The sequence below is a fragment of the Ursus americanus genome, chromosome 23, assembly GCF_024610735.1.
Source record: "Ursus americanus isolate L20-20 chromosome 23, mUrsAme1.1.p, whole genome shotgun sequence".
NCBI lineage: Eukaryota > Metazoa > Chordata > Mammalia > Carnivora > Ursidae > Ursus > Ursus americanus.
In genome coordinates this window covers 298,714-321,980 of record NC_142149.1, presented here as the reverse complement: position 1 = coordinate 321,980, position 23,267 = coordinate 298,714, and the positions used below count along the sequence as shown (strand labels likewise).

The window sequence follows — 23,267 nt, the reverse complement described above, 5'->3', positions numbered from 1 at the left end:
TTTGTACTCCAAAGGCACACCTGCTTCTCATCCCGACTCCCGCGAGCCTCACACGAGGCCGCTCCTGATTACTCAAGCCCCCTCGGGATTCTCGCCTTGTTCGTACGAGCCCTTACTGCAGGCTTCCCACCAGCAGGGTCACCCCTGCCTCTGCCACAAGTCACTAATGACACAGCCTATCCGTGGCCTTGCTGTTTGGGTCCTGAGACAGGCAAAGGGGAGCCGGCTCCACATCCCCGCAGTTGCGGCTGATGGCGTTTGCTCTCGGCTGGGCTGAGCGCTGGGGCTCCCAGGCCTGGGAGACTCAAGGTGCTAGAAAAGCCATGAGCACAACGCCCACGACCCACAGCAGCCAGTTCAGGGAACCGAACAGTAACCCTGAAGCCAGCAGCCCGGAACAGCCAGGACACTCGATTACCGCTGGCCTCCTGCCTTCACCCTCCTGCAACCGAGGACCCGCCACAGAAAGCCAGACATGCTCCCCTGACCAACCTCGAGGACGGCACTGGGCCACCAGAGCCCCCTTTCCCATGCCCTCAAGTCTCTGCCATCCTCATGGGACTGATGCCTACCCTGTGAGCTCAGAGCACACAGCCTCTGTTCTCAGTCGCTGGTCTGTATTTCCACATCTCTAACCAAGTCAGACTTCCCAGGAACTATGCCCCGGCTTTGCCCAACGTCGACAGAATCAAACGTCCATCATGGTGGGACCAGAGCACCCAGCAGCTGCTGTCCTCGCAGCACAGGTGTCTATCAGGACCATGAGCTAACGAGCTGCTGGTGAGACAGACGGTGACGGCGGTGCCCCCAGGGGCAGGGGAGTGTACGCGCTTGCACACACCGTCGGACACATGCCCCTCAGGCCGTGGGCTCACAGCTGCACATTTTGCCGCATGAAAGCCACGTCCTGGTTAAGAACACACTCAGACACAAGCCCTGTAGGTGAAGTGCCAGCCCCACAAGGAGGGGGGCTTGCCATGCACTTGGTACCACCTCCCACCTTGTGTGTTCCCCCTCAGGGCCACGGGACTCCCCTCCCTAGTGCCCGCAATCCCACATACCTGAGCAGCTGCCATGGGCCCGTCAGCTGAAGTGAAGGAAGTCCCGGCCTTCCTGCAGGTGCAGTGACCTCAGGTTGTCCTCAAATGCACCCCCGGTGAGGTCCTGTGGGAGGGACAGCAGGTCTGGCTTGATCCAAGCCTCCCTAAGCCTGCACTGGGACCCCCAGAGGCCCTCCCAAGGGGGCCTGGGTTGGAATCACCTGTGGCCACCGGTCAGGTGGTTTACTACGAACTTCTCCGTTAAGAGAAGAGGGGCTGGAGATGGGGGGGGGGTGGGGACGTTGCGAGAAGTTGGCCACAATGTCCTGCGGGAGGTGGGAGGGAGGTGGGGGTGGGGGGAGTCCCCTGAGGCATACACACTCTCCCCAGCTCGAACTTGGTTCCTCCCTGCACTAAGGGAAGGAAATGACCCCCACGGGCAGCTCTGCTTCACCCACTTGTCCAGGGCATGCCGGCTTTCCTCTTCGTGCCTCGTCCCGGGGCCCCCATGACAACCATGGCCCCCTTTACAGGGGGCCTGAACCCTGACTCGAAGAGATGTCAACAGATCCCTTCCTGCCTCTTGCTTGGTTCCATCCCTGCACTGGGAAGAGCACGGAAACACGCTGCATGGGGATAGCTGCACGGGGACACTATGCACAGGGACGGACACATGAGGACACGCTCCATGGTGACAGCCACATGGGGACACGCAGCACGGGGACATGCTGCACGGGGACACTGCAGGGGGACACACCACATGGGGACACGCAGCACGGGGACATGCCGCACGGGGACACTGCAGGGGGACACACCACATGGGGACACGCAGCACGGGGACATGCCGCACGGGGACACTGCAGGGGGACACACCACATGGGGACACGCCGCACGGGGACACTGCAGGGGGACACACCACATGGGGACACGCAGCACGGGGACATGCCACACGGGGACACTGCAGGGGGACACACCACATGGGGACACGCAGCACGGGGACATGCCGCACGGGGACACTGCAGGGGGACACACCACATGGGGACACGGAGCACGGGGACATGCTGCATGGGGACGGCTGCACGGGGACACGCAGCACGGGGACGGCCACACGGGGCTAGCTTCCAGCTCAGTTAAAAGACAACCGCAGAGTCAGCACCAGGTGGTTCACAGGGAATAATCTGTAAGACGTATTATATTAAATAAAAAAAAAAAAAGCAAAATACAGAAATATGTATAACATGCTGCCATTGGTTTAAAAAACCACACAAGCGTGTTTATGTTGGCTAATTTTGGCAGAATATACAAAAAACAGGCGCCTGTGGGTGCCTCCCTGGGGATAGAAAGGAAGCTCACTTCCTACCCAAAGCCTGCCCTCCGGGAAGGGTTTTCACTGGGGGCAGGGGTTCTAGTTCCTGGCAATTTTTGGTCTCAGAGAAAGAGACCCTTAACTGAGCTCATCTCTGAGAAATTGTGTATAGTTTGTGCAGAATTTAAATTTTCATTTTACGGCTGCTGTTTGCGGCCTCACCTCATAGTTACCGTCCAGTTTCCCTGGCAGCTTGGAACCTTGCTTATCTTGGCTTTAAACAGGCTCGTCCCTTTTAGGAAACTGCTTTCACACCAGAAAACCCAGGCAGGTGGGCACATGCTGCAGAAAGGCAGACAGAGGTGGGTCCGTGTCGCCCCCTCCCCTGGAGCGCAGGTGGACTGGCCACTGCACACGGCACTTCTGTGATCTGGTGACACATTATCGTGACTTCTGTCTCGCTAGCAGACCCTGCCCCTTGCCAGTTTCAAGAGAATATGCTGCCACGCCGAGGGGGCCACATGGCAAGGAACAGCCAGCAAAGAACTAAAGCCCTTGGTCCAACACCCTCAAGGGTCTGGCTTCAGCCACCTGCCATGACGACACGGAGGCAGACCCTGCTCCGGCGAGCCTCCCCATGCGACCGCCTCTTGGCTGGTACCTCACCGGCTGCCTCGTGAGGGGCCGTGAGGACCTGCCTGTGGCACCTGGATTTCTGAACCACAGAAACTGTGAGCACGCCTGGGTGGCTCAGTCGGTTAAGAGTCCTCTTGGTTTTGGCTCAGGTCATGGTCGCAGGGTTGTGGGACTGAGCCCTGTGTAGGGCTCCCTGCTCAGCGGGGGAGTCTGAGATTCTCCCCCTCCGGCCCCAACCACGTGCGCACGCTCTCTCTCTCAAATTTAAAACTCTAAAACAACGTGTATTGTAGGAGACTAGCTTATGGTAATTTACTATGTAGCAGTGGTTCAACAATAAACAATACAGGTTCAAGCTGGCAAGCGGAACAAACTTCAGGGCGACAGTCGGGGCAGGAGCTGCCCCGGCTGCGTGGTGCCCGGACACCTACGTGCTCGAGAATGGGGCTGGCCGCCTCCCGCAGGCCGCACACTAGACCAGAGCCGGGACCACGAGATCTGCGGAGGAAGCATGGGGGTAGAACCTTCGCAGTCCTGGATTTGGCGACGGTGTCTTGGCTAGGACACCGAAAACATGAGCAACCAAGTTAAAACCAGATAAACTGGGCTTTATCAAAATCAAATACTTTTGTACATCAAAGGACCCAATCAAGAAAGTAAGAAGAGGACCTGTGGAACCGGAGATGTTTCCAAATATATCTGACTGGGCACCTGCGTCTAGAAGATACAAGGAACTCTTAGGGCTCCATAAGACAAAACCCAGGTAAAAAATGGGCAAAGGACCCAAACAGACACTTCTCCGGAGACGACACACACGGCCAACAAGCAGATGAAAGGGCTCTGTCAGCACCAGTGGACGTTAGGGAAACGCAACATCATCACCTCCACGCGAGAACACTTGGCACCCACCGGGGCACCCGTAACAGCACCACGAGTGCGCACGCGTGGAGACCCTGGCGCCCTTGCACTGTCGGCGGGAGCGTAAAATGGTGCGACCGTTGTGCAAAACTGGCGGCTCCCAAAACATGGTTACCCTGTGACCCTGCACTTCCTCTCCTGGCACACAGGTTCACGTGGAGCTACACACGGACGCTCATGGCTGTGCCGCTCTAACCGCCGGCGGGCTTGCTCTTTTCTGACAGTGTCACCGCCCTGGGCCTTGTAAGTCAGCCACCTGTTGCTGTGGAATGAGACCCCACAGCAGAGCAGCCTGGGACAACACGTGGCTGCCTCTCGCGGTTTCCACGGGGTTGGAACGTGGGACTGGCCGTGGCCCAGGGGCCCTGAGCGAGTGCCTGACGGCCCCCTGGGCAAGCTGTGCTCACCCCTGCTCTCCCACAGTTGGGGGACTTCCCCGAAGTGGCCCCTTCAGCAAAGGGCAGAGGCCAGCCTCTCAACTGCGCCTGCTGCCCCGCCTGGGGCCCTTATCGAGCCACCGCCCCTGCCCAGCCAACGTCCTCCTTCCGAGGTGTCTTTTGGGAACGGCCTAGGGAGGCGAAGCCCTCCGTGGGGACACCATCCTGCCTGGCGCCCGCACAGACACAGCTGGCAGCTCAGTAAAGTCCAGTCAAGGCCAAAGAGGTTGGGGTCTTAAACCTGCCACAAAGAAGAAGGATGCCCCCTCCCTGCCCCTCCACAGGTCTGCTCTCGTCCCACCGTGTGTAGGCCTACACCCCTGAGCCCAAGGCTTGACGCAGGGGTGCGTGGGCGTGTCCTGCGGGTCTGCTCCCTGATGTTGACGGACCCTGCCTCCCTTCTGCAAAAGCTGCCGCCTCCAGGAAGCTCCTGGTGTCCTGGTGACTGAGGTCCCAGCCCAGCCCCCCGGGGGTCCCCATCGGTGTGTCTTCCCACAAGCCCCAGCAGCAGGCACAGGGCCCTTTCCCACCCGTCGGCCACCACCCCCTCTTGGGGGCCCACTGGGGCAGCCCTGCCCCACCTGAGCCAAACTGGCCCCATAGTTGGGACTGCAAAGTAAAAGATGACACTTCACATCTGCGTGTGTGCGCGAGAATGTACCCTTCTGACCACGAAGAATGATTTCCTAAACAGGGCACTACAAGTGTCCGTCGTAAGGGAAAGGTTGACGAATGCCGCTGCATTAAAAGTAACACTTTCTAGGGACGTCTGGGTGGCTTGGTCGGTTAAGGGTCTGCCTTCAGCTCGAGTCATGATCTCCAAGGTCCTGGGATCGAGTCCCGTGTCGGGCTCTCTGCTTGCGCTCTCACGATCTCTCTCTGGCAAATAAATAAAATCTTTAAAAAGAAAATAACTTTTTCTGGAAGAACCTGTGAAAAGGCAAGTCTCACGTGGGAGAACAGTTGCCACTCTAAGCGAGGCAGGACCGGCACCAGAGCGTGCCGAGCTCCTGGGAACCAGCAAGGCCAGAGGCGGCCCAAGGGCACCTCTCGACTGAGCCCTTGTCTGGCGGGAGCGGCTGGGACAAGCCCTCACGTGGCCTCACGAAGGTGTGTGCATGGAGGGCACCTTCCAATACCCTCTACACCTCCAAATTCACGGGAACGCCGCAGCTGGGCTCTCCCTGCGGGGCTGGAAACGACCAGGGCTCACGGTCGGATGTCCCGCTGCGGGACAGTGGGACGCTACCCGGGAACGAGTGAGTTCAGTCACCCGGCCACACAGGCCAGCCTGACACGGGCAAGCGGACCGGGGCTCCCAGGCCCGTGCTGTGTGACCCCAACGGAGCTGAGAAGCTGGCGCAGCCCGGGCCCCGTGCCCGTGACCTCACGGGAAAAGACGAGGATGTGGGGGTGAAGTCTCCGGATGGCCCTGGGGGCAGGGGCCGTGGTGCCTGGGCAGAGGTGCTGCTCAGCGACACTTCACCGCCCACAGCCCCTCGTCTGCCAGAGCGTCACTTTACAGAAGTGCAGCCCATTTTATGAGGGCGCCACGGCGGCCTCCTCCGGCACCCTGGGCGGCCTCCCGAGAGTGGTGACCACCTCTCACCGTAGCCCGCGGCTCCACGCAGGCGGCCCAAACCAAGGGCATGGATGTCTGGCTGCATGTCGGACGTCTGCGATCCCACAACAGGCGCCTGTACCAGCCGCACGGTGCTCGCGTGACCTCTGCTGTGGCTGCACCTGACACTTACCAGCTTCACGCAGATGACGAAGGGTGGTCGGGCAGCTCGGAAGTGCAGGATTGGAACCCGAGGCTTAGGCCTTTCCTGAGAAACAAGAGGTGTTTCAGGCTGGGGTCCGTGCTTATCCCACGGACGCCCTACCGTGCTGGGCCTGCAGATGCTGACCGGGCAGCTGGGCCGCACCCCTCACCCCTGCCCAGCTCCACGGTGCATGGCAGACACACAGACCTGGGCCAGGTGGGGACACAGGCCACTCTGGGGCCCGAGACCCCCAGGAGATGGGGGCCACCGCTGCTGGGCCTGGCAGCTGTCTAGGCACAGGAGGCCTTCCCCAAGGAGGAAGGTTCTGGGCAGGGGCTGCTCCGTGTCCCCCGGGACAGAGCTAGGGGTGGTGTAGGCAACCCATGTGGGACTGAGGCCCTCCCTGGGGCCCTGGGCCCCCACACCTGAGAGTCCTCGTAACAATAGAAGCCTTTCCTGATCTTCTTCTCGTCCACGTCACAGAAGGCAACCACCTGGGGGGGGCACAGGACACCAGCCTCAGGGACGGGGGTCAGAGCTGCTGGGTGGGATGAAGGGGGCAGGGGGGGATGGGGGCCCACCTTGCGTCGTGCCTCGGGTGTCAGGCTGCGATAAAGCCGGCGGCCCTGCCTGCCCGCGTTCCAGATGGTGAAAGCTGCCCAGTGCGGCAGGACCCGTTCTTCCAGGAAGCGGACACGGTGGGTCCAGATGGTGGTCCTGGGGGAGGAATGGGCAGTGAGCCAGGTGGGCGGGGCCTCTAGCTGCTCCCAGACCTTCCCTCCCTCCCCAGCCCTGGGCACAGCAGGGCATGTTCTGGGGATCTCCTCTCTGCAGAGCTCACGAGGTTCTGGCTGGAAAAATGAATGAACCAACAAACCGGGGACACTGCCTCACCCACCCTCACAGCCCCACGTGGACCCTAGGACCTCACGTCCATGTAGCTGGGGGCCTTGAGGGACGCCAGGCCCAGACCCTGGGGAGCCTGGGGGAGATGCAGCTACGCCGGTGTCGGCTGAGCTCGGGTGAGCCGTCTCGTGGCTCTGCTTCCCGCAGAAGCTGCCCAGACTGCCAGGTGGTCTTCCCCAGGTGGGGACCCCTCTATGGGCCCCTTGCTATGAGCAGACCCGGAGGCCTGGCCACTGGGGTCTGCAGCTGCGAGCCCCACACAGACCAGTACCCTCAGCTGTTTTCCTGTTTAGGAAAAGGGCCTAAACTGCAGGCATGAAAGCATCACCTAAGAATCTGGAAGGTTGGGGATCTGGGGGGCTCAGTCGATTGAGCATGACTCCTGGCTTCAGCTCAGGTCATGATCTCAGGGTCATGAGATCGAGCCCTGCGTGGGGCTCCACGCTCAGTGGGGAGTCTGCTTACGGGTTTCTTTTTCCCTCTCCCTCTGCTCACTTGTGCTGTACCCCAAAGAAATCTTTACGATTAGAGGGTTAGGGTGGAACTTCTCGGGGTGCAACGGCCCAAACCTGACCCAGAGTCTTGTTTCCCAGAGAAATCTCAGTACGTAAGGGAGGGTGCACACCATCCCTAAATCACAGTCACACCTGGGAGCACTCTTCCGCGGGTCCTCAGCCATGCTGAACCCAGCGACCCAGGGCCATTCCCAGGCATCTCAGGGAGCTGTTCCTCCTGGGGCTTGGGCCTGGCGGGGCACCTGGGATCCACGGACGCAGTGGCGCCAGGCAAGTGACCGCCAGGCGTCCTGACAGCTGCGCCATGGGCGTGCCAGGGCTGGTGGTGGGCAGCTCCCTGATCCTAGACCCTAGCTCTTCCAGAACACCACATGAGCTCCAGACACTCCAGCCCACGTCAGACGCCGCCCGCATGGCCAGGCACACGCAGCTCTGGCAACATCCGAGCAGCGGAAGTGCAAGAACAAAGGACCGGTGACCGTGCGCGTGCGTTCTGCGGAGTGAGAAACCCTGAGGATGAGGAAGGTACAGGGAAAAGCCACTTCGAACGCTGTTCACCTTTCAAGTGGAGGACGTGGCGGGACAGCCTGGTGTCAGGCAGCACTGTGTGTGGGGTCAGGCCGGGGTCCCCACCAGGAGAGGGGATGCGTGACGCACACGCGGCTCTCAGCAGCGGCTTCCTCTCCTGTCCCCAGCCCGTGACGTAGTCCTGTCAGCACAGGGTCGTGTCACTTCTGCGACTTAATTCCTTCTCATAGTAGATTCAAGGAAACGCCCATGACGGGAAGAATCCTCGAGAGTCTCCCCACTTGCTGCAGGGCAGCAGTGTCCCCCAGCAGGGGCGGCGGCGAGCGGAGCGGTTTCCCCCAACCCACAGACGAGCCTCTCCAAACGCACCCCCTGCGGCCTGGTCCCCTGCCCCCCCCCGCCCCCCGGCAGCGGAATAAGGAGGGCGCGGTGCTGGCCCAGGTGGAGTCAGCTCGGCGGCAGGCAGGACAGGCAGGGCGGCAGAGAGGCCATGGGAGGAGGTGGCGCTGGAGACAGGCGGCACCCTGAGGTCACACGGGACGGGGCAACCGTGAGGCAGAACAGAAACGCAGTTTTCAGGGAGAACGGCAGAAAGCTACAAGGGACATGACGTTTTAAACAGGTAACACATATTGTTCAGGGAGACATTACACGCAGTGAAGGGCTCAAGAAACCGGTGTGGCGATGAATGGCACGCACGAGACAGCGCTGGCCTCGGCGGCGGGGCTGGGGAAGGCGGCCGGGCGCAGGAGGGTCGGTCCTCGGTGTCCCTGGCTGTCTAAAGAACCTCATAATGAATGATGTGAATGCTGACCATTCTTGGTTTAAAATAAACAACCAGGGAGTGCTGTCAGAGGAGGGCTCTGGGCAGAGAGTCTGAAGAAATTCAATTCTCAGCAAGCCTGAGGGTGTAATTAAAGCTCATTACTCTGAGGTTTTGCCACTCACAGCGCGAAGATTTTAATCCAATACAGAAACTGCATGAGATCACCTCTTTTGTCTTGTGGGTGGCAAAACCTCACGTCGCAAAAAAGAAAGAAACTTCTCAACATAAAAGAGATCGACCCCGTGCAAACAAGATGAGGACTTGTGGGGACAAAGCCCAGTTGCCTGTGGCCTGGCTCTTCCTGGACACGCAGGCTCCTGCCGCACCATGGGCACCACCGGGTCCTACAGAGAGATGCCTCTGTCTTCAGAGACTCTGACAGGAGAACACACAGACAGGAACGCGCGTGATGGTGACGACAGAGGAGAGCCCCGCAGGCCCACACCTCACAGGTCTAAGGTCTACCCAGTTCTAATCACTATCACCAAACACTGGTTCTAATTTCTACCAGCACACGCTAGCAGGAGCTCCTCTCACTGTGGACTAGTTGTCATTATGAACAGCAGAGACTCGTCCTGCCTGTTGGGGTGCGTGGACGCGGAACCCCACAGTACGCGTGCCCATGTGCCTTGCTTCTCTAGTGAGCATATTGTTTTGACGTTAATCCCCGTTCCCGCACAGATCAGCAGCGGGTTTCCTCTCAGCGCTGAGCAGCATTCCATTACAACCTCCGTTCACTTGCTGATAGACATTTCTCGGCAATATTATCGGTGGTACGTTGAACAGGGCTTTCGCTTCTCTTGCATGAGGCACCTAGACATGGAATTGCTAGGTCACAGGGATATTCATTTATTTAATGAAAAGTGGCAGTTTTCCAGAGAGGATGTACCCTTCAACTCCTGAGAAGAGTGACTCTTCTGCTAGATCCACACCCTGGCCGCCATTTGGAACTGGCGGATGCTAATTCAGCCCTCCTGTTGGGTGTGTCGTGGGCTTACGCTATGTACTACATATTCTTGTTTTGTGAAATGTCTTTGTTCAAGTACTTGCCCACTTTCACGACACACTCTTTGTTGCTGGGGTTCTTTACGTGCCTCCCACGGATCGTAAATGTTCCCGCTCAGTCGGCCGTTTGCCGCTCACGTTCCTGATGGTGTCTTTTTATGAACAAATGTGTTTAATTTTGATAAAGTCCACTTTACCACTTTTTAAATGGTTAGTGATTCTCCTGTCCTCTCTGGTAAGTGTTTGCTGACCCTGAACTTGTGAAGGTGTTGCCTGTTTCCCTCTAGAAGCTTCTATTCCGCTGTTTCTAAGTTTGTATCTAAGATCCAACTAGAATGAGTGTTTCCATATGGCACGAAACTCTTGTTCTTTCCTTCTTGTCCCACGTCGATATCCAGCGGTTCCACTTGTTCAAAATATCTTCCTTTTCCATTAAATGCCTTTGGAGACTGTTGAAAATCAATCTATTGTACAATTTTCAATGTATTTCTGGATTCTCTATTTCCCTGGTCTCTCTTGATGCTGTTGCTGTGTTTGCTGGGCACTGTGAGTCCTCAAATTTCACTCTCTTCAAGGCTGTTGAGGCCATTCTGGGTCCTTTAATTTTCCAAGTGATTTTTAGAATCAGGTTATCAATTTCTGCAAAGAAGTTCAATCCACAGCTCAGTTTGGGGAGAACTAGTGTCAACGTCACCAATATTCCAACCCATGAAGGTGGCATCCCTCCGTCCCTGTTATGAGTTTTAATTTTCCTGCACACTTTCTTGTAGTTTCCAAAAAGGACACACACACCTTGTCAGGTTCACTCACAAGTATTTCACTTTTGATGCCATCATGCATGTTTCTTAACTGGGTCTTTTCAGTTGTTCACTGGGAGTGTAGACTGTGTGCTTTAGTGAATTCTGCAGATTTTGACATCCCAGTTTAATTTCACCAAATTAAATTTTTTTCTGATTTCCTTTGTGATTTTTTCCCTTGGTTGCTTAATTTTGGGTTTTTACGATGTGTTCCTGACTTCTAAGTTCCTTCTATGTGGTTATAAAACATACCGTGTATGATTCTAACTGTTTGAAATGGGATCAGAGTGGTCTGTCGTGCACCTTAAAGGGATGGAGTCTGCGGCTGAGTGTAGTGGTCTGTACACGCCGACCGGGTCAGGGGTTAACAGTGCGATTCCAGGCCTCTGCGCCTTGCAGAACGCCCTGCTTCTCTCGGCCACCGAGACGGGCCCGAAAAACCTCCACTGTAATCGTGGGTTTGTCTGCTTCTGTCCAGTTTTGTTCACGTGCTTGGAGACTGATGAGACGTACGCGCACACATCTGGGGCTGCTTTGTCCCCCCGTGACGTGACCTTTACCCCACGGTGCAAACCACACTCGCAGGGAGTTGGCTTCAGCACAGCAAACCCCAAACGATGGCACTCTACTAAAGCCACTATGTGAAAGTTCAGATTTAACAGCAAATCACCAAAATCAAGTTCTTTTGCCAAAAGCTGGAAAACGAAGCTGAACTTCATACATGTCCATGTCCGAGGACTCCTGAGTCAGCCTGGGACCCCCAGATGACGTGGCACAAATCGGCACCCGCCCCTCAGTGCAGGTGGACGTCAGACCTCCCCAGACAGAGGCTGCCCAGCTGAGAAGCCACGACCTCGGAGGGTCTCACACCCTCCAGGGCAGCAGAGCCAACCCACCTCCGAGAGACGCATGTGCACCCTTCCTCCCCGCTCCCGAAAGCAAGCAGTGTCACAGCAGCAAGGCACCAAGGGCACACACGCCTGTACAGGTGAGAAACACGTCACACGCACACAGGGTTCAAACGGAAGGAGTCAGAACACACCCCTACCTCCGTGTTCCACACCTGCTGCCCCAGGCCACTGGGGACATGGGGGCCGGCAGGTGGCACAGGAGGGAGAGGGAGCGGGCAGGCCCCGTGGTGCGGCCAGAGAGGGCACACTGAGCCACCAGCAGCCAAGTCAGACGCGCACCCGGCCGCTCGGAGGCTCCAACCATCTCACAGCGGTGGAGAGCGAGACCCCAAAGGAACATCTGCACGTGAGTTCCGCCTCGCTGTAGAAAAGCAGACACACAGCCTTCGCCCTGGGAACCCTCGTCCGTGGGCCCTGACACAGCCTTCCCCCATGAAGGCCACGGGCTCTGCACACCGTGCCTGCCGTGCTCCCAGACTTCTTGCCTCGTGGTAGGGACCTGACCCAGGTGACCTGTGTCTGCATCCTCGACCCTGGACCTTGGCAGCCCCGCGCCCTCCACCTCGGCCCCTCACCGGCCCCCAAACTGAGTCTGGAGCCTTGGGCCCACATACTCGAGGACCGAGCGTGTGGCTGCATTCGGGTGGTAGCGGTAGAGGAGAAGGCTCTGGTCCACGCGGATGACCCCGCCGCCCTTTCTGAGGTGGTTGTGGAAGAAGAGCAGGTCCTCGGGCACACCCTGTGGGGCACAAGAGAAGCGTCAGCCATTGCCAGGTTCTGCCCACGCAGAAGCACACCTGGGCCCACTGCTTCCCGCGCGCGCATTCATTCAGGCAACTGGACACGGGGCGTCACGCCCGGCCTCAGGTGCGAGGTTCCAGCGAGCGACCAACGCGCCCAGCCGCCGAGCACGCAGATGTCATCTCAAGACGAGGAGGTGCTGGCAGGGAAAGCGGGGCCGGAGGGCAGACCAAAGCCCCCAGCGTCACCCTCGCATACGGCCTCCAACCTGAGAAACAGCCCTCCCCACGGACGGGGTCTCCGCTCTGCAGGGACCCGAGAGCTTTCTTCTGGGTTTCCCCGGCTTGCGAGAACTCAGCCCCCACCCCCCTGCCAGCCAGTCAGGCGGTCAAGCTGAGCCCTGACAACGGAAGCTGGAAGCCAGACGCTGGTCTGCTGCCTTGACTTTCCTAAAGTCAAGAGTGAAAGTCAAGTGAGCCCAGGGCTCTGGACCTTGCTCACCCTCCTGGCTGTCGACGGCACGGCATTAGAGGTGTGCCAGTGAGCAGAGCCCAGTGATGCTGAGGCCTGGTCACTGATGCCGCCAGGAGACGTGGCTCCAGGCAAAGGCTGGTTTCTGACTGTGCAGCAGCCTGTCACACCTCTGGGCCAGCTTGCAAGCCCCAGGTTTGGTTTAGCTTAGTGCTGGGCCACAGCCGAGCCTACTGCTTCCAGTAAAGCTCACGGCACTGAACTCTGGCCACTCCAGGGCCTCCAGGCCGTTCCCTGGTTTGCCTATCTCCTCGAGAGGAAGGTCGCACAGCTGGCCCTGCAGAGCCTGGCGGCCAGGTGCCCTCGGGGAGATGGAACCCCGGGGGGAGAGGCCACCTTACCAGCTGCACAGGGCAAGGCTGTCCCCAGAATGGCTGTCTGCACAGGTCTCAGCAGAGTCGGCAATACACCTGCATGCCTTGTCTGCTGGTTGAATAGGAGTGCGGTTGCTGGACACGGCCGGAAAGATGTGAGCCACACCTGGAAGTCAGCTGGACTGGGTGCACTTCCTGACTCGGCTCCTGTTCCCGAAGCCAGCACCGCAACGCTGCCCACACCTGTCCACCTGGCGTGCTCTGTAAAGCCACCACTGACCTGGGAGTCCTGGCCAAGGAGTCTGAGACACACTTGGTTTTATCGTGGGCAGACCCCGAGCTGGGGCCCAAAGACCCCACATGTGCACAGAATGACAAAGCAGGCTCGGCCAGGAAGCGATGGGAGCGGACCCTGCAACATCCCACAGGGGTCTGGCCAATGGTGTGGAAAAGTCACGAACACCCTCGTTTCCGCGGTGGGGGCGGACAAGCCCATCAGCGTATGTGACGTGAAGGACCAGGCCCCACAAAGACGGATAATACGCAAGATGTAAAATAAAAAGTTAAAACTCAAGTTTCACAACCGTTTCCAGCTCTGCTGAAAGTCTGTCCACAGAAAACTGAACACAAAGGAGCCACACGCACACGCTCAGATCAGCTATGCGGTGACAGGGTCCCAGGTGATTTGTGCACGTTCCCTTTTTCTAGTTCTCTGCATTTTCAAAGGCACCTTTATTTTTTTAAAAAAGACTTTTTTATTTGAGAGAGAGAGAGAGCACATGCTCCCCGCCGAGCAGGGAGCCCGACGTGGGGCTCGATCCCAGGACCCTGAGATCATGACCCGAGCTGAAGGCAGACGCTTCACTGACAGAGCCCCCCAGACGTCCCAAAGGTAAAGAGCAAACTGTACCTCTGTGCACTTTACAGCTTTAGGAAAAAGAGAAAAGGTGCTCTTTCTTCCGATGATCTGGAAGAACCTCCCTCAGTGTTTCATTATTTCTGGCAAGAAGAGAGGATTTACTTGGAGGCAGCGCTGGGGCACCACTGCTCCCAGCGAGACAGGGGGTCTGTGCCACTGGTCCTCCGCTCACGGTTCCTCGGTTCTCACTCCTCCCCCCCTGCTGGGCACCTGTTCGCCAAGAGCTCAGGCTCCTCTGGCCAGCTGAAAACTCTGCACAGAGGCTGTGAGCCTGGGGAGCCAAGGGAGCTGGGGTAGCTGAGCCCATGCGGGGGGGTGCCCAGGCGCACTGAATGGTCCTGTGGGTGGGGATGTGGTGGGCAGCGCAGGCACACCCGGAGATGTGGTGAGAGGGGACTGGGATCTCGTGGGACAGAAGGAAGCACAGAACAGGCCACCGGCCCCTCACGCCAGCCCCCCGCACACCCCAGGAAAGCTGCTGCACTTCACTGCAGTGGCAGGAGGGGGCAGATCGCGGGAACTCCTGAGAATGCGGGGACGCAGAAAGTCTTCATCTGGACGGAGCTGGTGTGAGGTGGAAGCAGAAAACCAAACACTCCCACAGACAAAACTCAACCCGCTGACGTAGCCACAACAAAGACGACCCGAGCCTTGAGACAGATCAACACTGAACCCTCCCAGCACTGAGAGCGTGACGGGACCACCTCAAGTCAGAAGGCCAGATACACAAAGGGGTCTTGGGAGGAGGGTGGGGGCAGACGGGTGCGGGCCCAGCTGGCCAAGGTGTGCTGCTCATGGGCCCATGGCCGCTCTTGGCATCGCACACACTGTGGCGATGGAGCGTGCCTGTGCGTTTGCCAGAATACATCAAACTGCACCTTTTAACAGATGAAACGTACGGTATGGGAATTACACCTCAATAAGCCTCCAGAGTAAAAGAGGGTGGACTGAATTTAAAAAGAAATAGAAAGGGAGCGCCTGACTCTTGATTTCGACTCAGGTCATGATCTCGGGTCGTGGGATTGAGCCCCGGGTCAGGCTCCCGGCTCAGTGCAGTCCACTTGTCCCTCTCCCTCTATTCCTCCCCATGCTCACATGTTCTGTCAAATAAATAAATAAATAAAATCTTAAAAAAAATTGAAGGAAAAGATAAAATCATCTGAGAAATGAAGACTGTATTACAAGGTTCTCAAGGGAGAACGCAATTGAAAAAAATTTAATAATGGGCATTAAAAATGCAGGAAAATAAGCAAGAAATGAAAACTATGTACTGAAAAAAGTAAAAGAGCTGGAGGGAAGGTTGCTGAGATCAAAGTCAGGGAACATCCGGCTGATGTGTAACTGGAGTCCGCAGAACAGAAAAAACAACAGAACAGAGCCCGTGCTGAAAACTACACGCCGAGGAAAACTCCCAGACACACAAGCAGACCTGGTTCCATGAACTGAAAAGGCCCAGCAGATACGTAAATCCCTGTGAAACTAGGAGCTTTTCACCATCAACAACCGTCAGAGCACCCGGGCAAGAAGACCACGTACCTCGCGGAGTAAAGACAAGTAGGCGAGCATCAGACTCTCAAAAAAGCAACAAACCAAGTCAACAGAATTTTCAAGACACTCAAGGAATGAAGAGGAGCAGAGGCTGCTCCGTATGGTCCGTGTCTGCAAGTATCAGGACGGCAGGATCACAGTTCTGAGCGTGACCTGTACGACCGTGGACCCAGGGTTGGGGCGGGAGACTCATCCGTGTGTGCATCTTCCAACATTAGCAGAAATCACAAAACAAAATGTGGAGGAGAAAGAAAAGAGAGGGTCTCACTGCTGGTTGTCCAGGAAGCAGGTGGGGGTCAAAATACCTTTAGAAGCTTTTAAAAAACAGACCAGAAAAAGTTTAAGAACACAAAGGATTAAGGGCATCTAAAAAGAGAGAAATAGGGGCGCCTGGGTGGCTCAGTTGGTTAAACGTCTGCCCTTGACTCAGGTCATGATCCCCGGGTCCTGAGATCAAGCCCCGTGTAGGGCTCCCTGTTCAGTAGGGAGTCTGCTTCTCTCTGTCTCTCTCTCTCTCCCTCTGCCCCTCCCCACCACTCATTCCTTCTTTCTCAAATAATTAAATCTTAAAAAAATAAAAATAAAAAGAGAGAAATACAGAAATAACCACAAAATATAAACCTTCAATACCAAGAGAAATTTAAATAACCCAAGAGTGGGTGACGGCTCCTGCGTCCGGCTGGCTGAGTAGCTGTCCTCCTGCAGCAGTGATGGCCCATGGCCACCGTGGAGGCCGTGGGCGGAACAGCTTGAGTGGCACCACGGGGCACGGACAAAGCAGACAAGCCAGGCACGGAAGCCACAGCCTCACTGCCCCAAAGTCCACAGGACAGAACTCGGGAGGAGCAGGCAAGTGGAAGTGAGGAAATCCCAGGACACAGAAACCAAGACGGGAGGAGGCAGCCACCAGCAGGTACCGCTAGCGAGTACCACCAACCTGACAACCGTGAGACCACCCACTGCAAAGTGGGCAAATGTGGACACGTCATAAAATGGCCAATCAGCACATAAAAATTGTTCAACACCCTACAGTCATCTTGGAAATGCAAATAAACACGGGAACCCTCAGCTGCTGGCAGGGCCTCTGGGGGCTGCATGAGGTGGAGGACGGTGGGTGGCCTCCCCGCTCACACAGCAACTCCAGCCTGGCCTCTTACCATCAGAAAAAAAAAAGCACATCGGAAGTGTCTGCTGTGTGGCCAGCCTCTCCGAGCCTCCACTCCTCCCCGTGGCAGTGACGAGCCTTCTCCAGCCTTCCCACCCAGGCCAACCTGCTCTCAGAAGGCATGTTCAGAACCAACAAGAGGCCCTTTTGTTACTTTTCTTTTTGTGTAAGGGCCTGAACTGGTTGCCTGCTGGAAGCATTCAAATTCCTTAGCCTGGCAGCCAAGGCTGCTTACCGCGGCTGAATGCCATGCCGGGCCATGATCGTACCCGCCTCCAAATCTCAGACTCATGTCTCCCTCCTAGCCTGCCTCTGCAAGTGCATTTCCCAATTAAAAACCTGTCCACCTGGCACGTTCCAGCTCACAACCAGTGCTTCCATGCCCCCCTTGGGTCCCAGCTCACTTGCTGAGTCTTGCTGCCACCCCAGTCTGCACCTTTGATCACCTGCTATATCATTCAGCACCTGAACTGTTTCCTGCTGCTTCGGCCACTTGCCCTTCTCTCCACAGAGTAGGAACCACAAGCTCTTGGCCCTGGGTAGACCTTGGCTCTTCACCAAGGCCCATGGAGAATTACGAGGATCACTCCCCAAACCCATGTCCAGCTCTCAGGGTATCTGTGTTCCCCTTGGAGCACACTCCACGAATAACTTCAGCTCAACCTGTTTCTCTGGGAATGGCATAAATGAATGATGGAAACACTTGATGTCCTTGTCCTGGTGGTGGGCTCTGCTGCCATTTGTGATCTGCCTCCTTATGCCCTAGACTCCCCACTTGCTCCAGCCACAGCCCCATCACAGATCTAGTCCTGGACCCTGACCCCTGGTCCCTACTTCCTGATTCCTGACCTCCGATGCCTGATCTCTAGTCCTTGATCCCTGCCCTCTGGTCACTGATCCTCACTGCCTGAAATCTGATCTCTGGTCCCCAGTCTCTGGTCCCTGATCCATAGTCTCTTAACTCTGATCTCTGATCCTTGGTCCCCAATCTCTGATCGTTGGTCCCTGGTCCTTGGTCTCTGATCCCTTATCTCTGGCCCCTAATCTCCAGTCCCTGGTCCTTGATCTCTGATATCTGGTGCCTGACCTCTCATCCTGGTCTCTGACCCCCAGTGCATGATTTCTAATCTTTGGTCCCCCATTTCTGCTCCCTGAACTCTGATCTCTGATCCCTGGTCTCTGAAATCTGATCTCTGGTTCCTGAACTCTGATCTCTGACCCCTTATATCTGAACCTTGGTGCCTGGTCTCTGGTCTCCGGTTCCTGAGCCCCCCACACAAAGGGATGGATGGGCGTTCTTCTCCCCCAGGTGCTTCTTCTCCAGGAAAAATTACGTTGAGCTAAAAGGCTTGATGTACTTTGAATCCTGAGACTGCTCAGGGCTATGAGTTAAGCACGTGTCAGATCTTTTTATCAATGTTCCCAGGGAACGTCTCCCGATGGCTGTTTCTGGGCTATTTTCTGCAGAACAGGAAAGCACCCGCTCCAACAAGAACAGCGGCTTTTTGTGGCATCTGCTAGATGGGGGGGACTTGCCGGGGCTTCCCTGCCCCAACCCTGTTGTACTGTCAGGGAGCACCTGCTAGCTGGGAGGCCCCCCTGCCTACGAAGACAGCCCTGCCATTTCTGCTGCCCCTAGTGGAGCTGACGTCCCCGACACTGGGGGCCCCAGGCAGGGTCATGCCACACATGTGTAAGTTCTGCCAGTAAGAATTTGGAGGAGAAACAGGAACACTGGGATGGTACCCAACACCCTAAAATCACGCATCAGCACACCTCCACGACAAAGTGACCTGGTCTCCCGACCCATCAGGGCGGTGAGGGGAAGGTCAGTGAGTGCATAGCAGCGTGATCCACGTGTCTGCGAGGTGTGGCCCAGGCCAGGGACAGGAGAAGCATGGTCAGGTGGAGGCACACGTGCTCCCTGCTCGGGCCAATCCTAGGGACATGTGGTGGTGCTGGTGGCAGCCTGGTACGGTGGGGAGACCTGCTTGGGGCAGGCCCCTGGTTTACGTCCTGGTGCAGACGCTGCTGGCTGGTCCCTCAGGGGCTCTGGTTGGTAAATGTGTGAGAATGGCACTGTTCCTGGAGGGTGTGTCTGGGTGGCTGTGGGAGACAGGGTCCAGTGTGTGGGGCAGGGGAGGCCTCTCCCTCCGAAACGACAGGCAAGGAGGGAGGCTGGGTGGGATAAGGGTTGGGGTTGGTCCTGAGCTGAGGGTCCATGCGGCTGACCCTGTTGTCGACAGGAGGGAAATAGTCTCGGAGCAGACGGACAGTGGCCACAGTCCCAGGGCAGGCAGTGGAGCCTGGGCCTAAATAGCCACCCCTGCCTCCCAGCCTGGGGTCTCCAGACCCCCAAGAACCCTGTGGCCCAGACCCTCTGCCAGTCTCTGTGTGTCCAGGCTCCCTCCTGCCCCCACCCAGCAGTTGGTAGGCGTGGTGGTGTGGGGCCTCATCAAAGGTCCAACGGTGAAGGCCAATCCACCCCCTCCCACCAGACTCCCCTTTACAAAGTTGAGTCTTGCTGCCACCCCAGTCTGCACCTTTGCTCACCTGCTATATCATTTAGCCTAATTTAAGGGAAGTTTAAGGGAAAATAAACGGACCCTAAGGTTTCCTTTTTAACTGGGTGTAGGAGCATTAACTGTAAGACTGTTTGTGGGGTGGAGGGCTGGGGCGGAGGGCAGGCTAGAGGCCGGCTCCCCATTTCTGGGGCACACACTAGAGACCAGTGTGGGCTGAGCTCCCCAGGTGGGGCCCCATAGGTAGGAGAGGATTTAGAGGAAGAGCCCAGCCCAGTTTGGACAGAATGCCCAGGGGCACCTGCCCCTCTCTTGCAGTTATCCCAGAGGCAGCATAGCTGACACTGTCCACCTCCCGTACCTTGCCAAAAACAGCTTTTAAACAAGGATGAGGAAGCCTGGGGCCTGAGCTAGGCCGATGTGAGTCAGGCACAGATGCCCTGGGCACCCGCAGCCTTCAGGTGCAAATCCCTTGGTGCCAGGGCTCCAGACGCTCTCTGGGACGCTCAGCCCAGCCAGCAGGCGAAGTGCTGGAAAGGCCTTCACAGAAGATGTTCTCCAAATCCCTGGATCTCCAGAGGGAGCACAGCACCCACCAGTGGGTAGGGCTGGGGGATTCACACCCAGGGGATGACAGTGCCTCTCCTGACCCCAGAGAAGGGGGTCCACAAGGGCCCACACTTACCTGCCCGCCCTCGTCAAATGGGCCCACGTGGGAAAACCACGCTCGAGAGCAGAACCAGGTGGGCATGATCACGGTTGGGCCGTTGGAGGTAAACACCTAGAAGCAATTGACACCGACATAATTATCAGAAAAGAACAGCTTGTCACCAACAACTTACAATTTATTTTCCACAAAGTATAATAAGAAAGTGACAAATGAGAATTTACCCTTCTTTGTAGGAACAGGAGTTCAGGGGATTTTACAGCCAGATCCACAGTGTCTGGTGCCCAAGGCCAACAGATGGGGGAGAAGGGCCAAGAGAATCAGTGGCTCCACCTGGGTCCTGTACCCAGGTGAACGCTCACTGTGTTCAAGAAGGAGGCCCCCTGCTTTTGACTAATGGTAAAGTTTCACGTGAAAACAAAAAACAAAACATGCAGCTTTTAATCTGGACAAGAAAAAACTGAAACGGCATAAAAAGGTAGCTTAGATGAAACGGAAGGATTCCTCTAAAGACACAAACCATTGAAACTGAAGAAGAAACAGAAACTACGTATAGATCTATAACGAGAGATGAAGAGAGCAGCAAAACAACCCACAACTTCCCACAATGAAAAGCCCAGGTCCAGAGGACCGCACCAGTGAATTCCACCCAACGTTTAACGAATTAACAGCAATCATTCACGAAGTCTTCCAAAAAAAACCAGGAGACGGCAGGGAACACATCCTGACTCATTCTGTGAGACCAGCACTACTCTGATACCAAAGCCGGTCAGGAATATCACAAAACTACGTCAAGATCCCTTAGGGATACAGGTGCAAAAATCTCCAACAACGAACAGTGAACCGAGTCCATCATTATATAAAAAGGGCTCTACACCAGACCAAGTGGAATTTATGCAGGATTGCAAGGTTGGTTCAACATATGAAAACACAGGTGATGTGATACACCACATTCATAGAACAAAGGATGAAACCACACAATCATCTCGACAGACGCAGAAAAAGCACTTGACAAGATCCATGAGTTTTCATGCATCGAGTTTTCATGACAAACCTAGTCAACCTAGTAATAGAAGGGACCCTCTTAACCTGTTAAAGGGCATTTGCAAAGCTCCACAGTTGATATCATACTTAAAATGGTGACACTAAACGCTTTTCTCCTAATATCAGAACTAATACATGGATATATGCTCTCACCACTTCTCTTCAACATTGTGCTGGAAGTTCTACCAGAACAATTAGGAAACAAGAAAAATAAGAGGCATTTTATAATACTTTGGAAATGAAGTAAAACGGTCTCAATTTGCAGATGACACAATCCTGTAAGTAGAAAACCCAGAGGAACACACACCCACACCCATACCCCCCCCCACACACACACCTGCACTAACGAATGAGTTCAGCAAAGTTCAGGATAGGAGACGCACATACAACACTCAGTTCTATTTCTATATACTCCTAATGAACAACCCAAAAATGAAACTAAGAAAACACTTTGATTTACAACAGCACGAAAGATACTCAGGAATAAATGTAACAAGAGTGCAAGACTTCACACTGAAAATCATAAAACATCTTTGAAACAAATTAAAGACCTAAATACATGGAAGGACATCCCATTTTCACGGACTGAAAGATTAAATATTAAGATGTCAATACTTTCCAATTAATCTACAAAATCAACATAATTCCTATCAAAATCTCAGCTGTTTTTTGTTGTTGTTGCAAAAACTGATAAACTGATCCTGAAATTCACAAGGAAATGCAGAGGACTTAGACTAATCAAACCACCTGAACAAAGGTGAAGGACTCGCACTTTCCAATTTCAGAACTGACTACAAAGGTACAGTAATTTTGACACTGTGGTACTGGCATAAGACAGAAATCAATGGATTAGAACTGAGAATTCAAAATCAACCCATTACGTTTAGGAACAATTTTTAACAAGGGCGCCAAGACAACTTGACAAGGAGAGAAGTCTTTGAACCAGCAGTGCTGGAACAACTGGACATCCACATGCAAAAGCATAAAGTTGTAACCTTACCTCACACGATATGCAAAATTAACACAAAGTGCATCACAGACCGAAATGTGAGACCTCAACCTATAAAACGTGTAGAAGGAAACACAAGTGTGAGTCTTCATGACCTTGGATTAGGCAGTTTCCTAGGACACCCAAAGCACAGGCAATGGAAGAAAAAAAAACAGATAAATTGCACAACTTTGCGAACCTGCTAGAAACACTGACTTATATGTGTTAGCTGCATGAATTCTGTGGCGTATGATTCCAGCTCAATAATGTCAGCTAAAAACACTATGCTGTCCAGGGCACCTGGGCGGCTCAGTGAGTTAAGCTCAGTTAATCAATTACACTAAGTTAATCAAGTCTGAGTCTTGATTTCAGCTCAGGTCCGTATTTCAAGGTCGTGACACTGAGCCCAGCCCCCTCCCCCCGGTGGGGCCCCACGCTGGGCGTGGAGCCTCAAGATTCTCTCTCTCTCTAAACAAACGAAACAAAACACCACCATGTGTACAACAAATGTCAAAATCAGAATCCGAAGCAGGAGGTAAAATGAAGGTTACTTTAGCAAGCAGACCGTGTTCACGTTAAAAATGAAAACTATCCGGGCGCCTGGGTGGCACAGCAGTTGAGCATCTGCCTTCGGCTCAGGGCGTGATCCCGGCGTTATGGGATCGAACCCCACATCAGGCTCCTCCGCTATGAGCCTGCTTCTTCCTCTCTCCCACTCCCCCTGCTTGTGTTCCCTCTCTCGCTGGCTGTCTCTCTCTGTTGAATAAATAAATAAAATCTTAAAAAAAAAAAATGAAAACTATCAGCTATTTTACCAGCAGAGAGGGGGTTAGCCGAGATCGCCAAGCCCCAACACATGATCCGCCATCAGCAAAGGCCGATCTTGGGACTAAGCGGCGAGGCTCCTTTTATAGGCGGCGTGGGTGGGCGGGACCGTTGTAAACAGAAAGTCCATTGGGGTAAAGCGGGAGCTGGAAGTATAGTGGCTTCTCGTTGGCTGAGCTGTGGTCACTTCCCATTGGCTAGGCTGTGGCCTCCTCTCATTGGCTGGGCTGTGGCCGTCTCTCATTGGCTGAGCTATGGCTGTCTCTCATTGGCTGGGCTGTTGCCAGGGCTGCAGGAAACCTTCCGTCTAGGAGCTGGGTTAGTAAAACAGTAACCACCTGCAAGGTGCCTCTCTTCCTGTTGGGTCTGTAGCCGATAAGCACTGCTGGGCGCAGAGCGCCACCTGCCGGGC

General features: G+C 55.4%; 1 protein-coding gene across 15 annotated transcripts in view; it reads right to left on the bottom strand.

The window, feature by feature from the left end:
* The window catches only part of QTGAL (queuosine-tRNA galactosyltransferase), a 132,220-nt gene that overhangs the window by 24,713 nt on the left and 84,240 nt on the right, over nt 1-23,267 (bottom strand). For 7 of the 15 annotated variants that reach the window (XM_087853953.1, XM_087853957.1, XM_087853955.1 and 4 more), the window contains 5 exons: nt 20,017-20,112; nt 12,206-12,330; nt 6,685-6,820; nt 6,529-6,597; nt 1,938-6,166 (listed from right to left, as the gene is read on the bottom strand). In XM_087853953.1, the coding sequence (XP_087710079.1) occupies nt 5,852-6,166; nt 6,529-6,597; nt 6,685-6,820; nt 12,206-12,330; nt 20,017-20,112 (741 nt within the window). In that variant the 3' untranslated portion in view covers nt 1,938-5,851. Of the gene's footprint in view, nt 1-1,061; nt 1,165-1,937; nt 6,167-6,528; nt 6,598-6,684; nt 6,821-12,205; nt 12,331-20,016; nt 20,113-23,267 lie in introns of those variants that run through there. The other 8 variants (XR_015721206.1, XR_015721205.1, XR_015721207.1 and 5 more) reach the window with 5 other exon arrangements.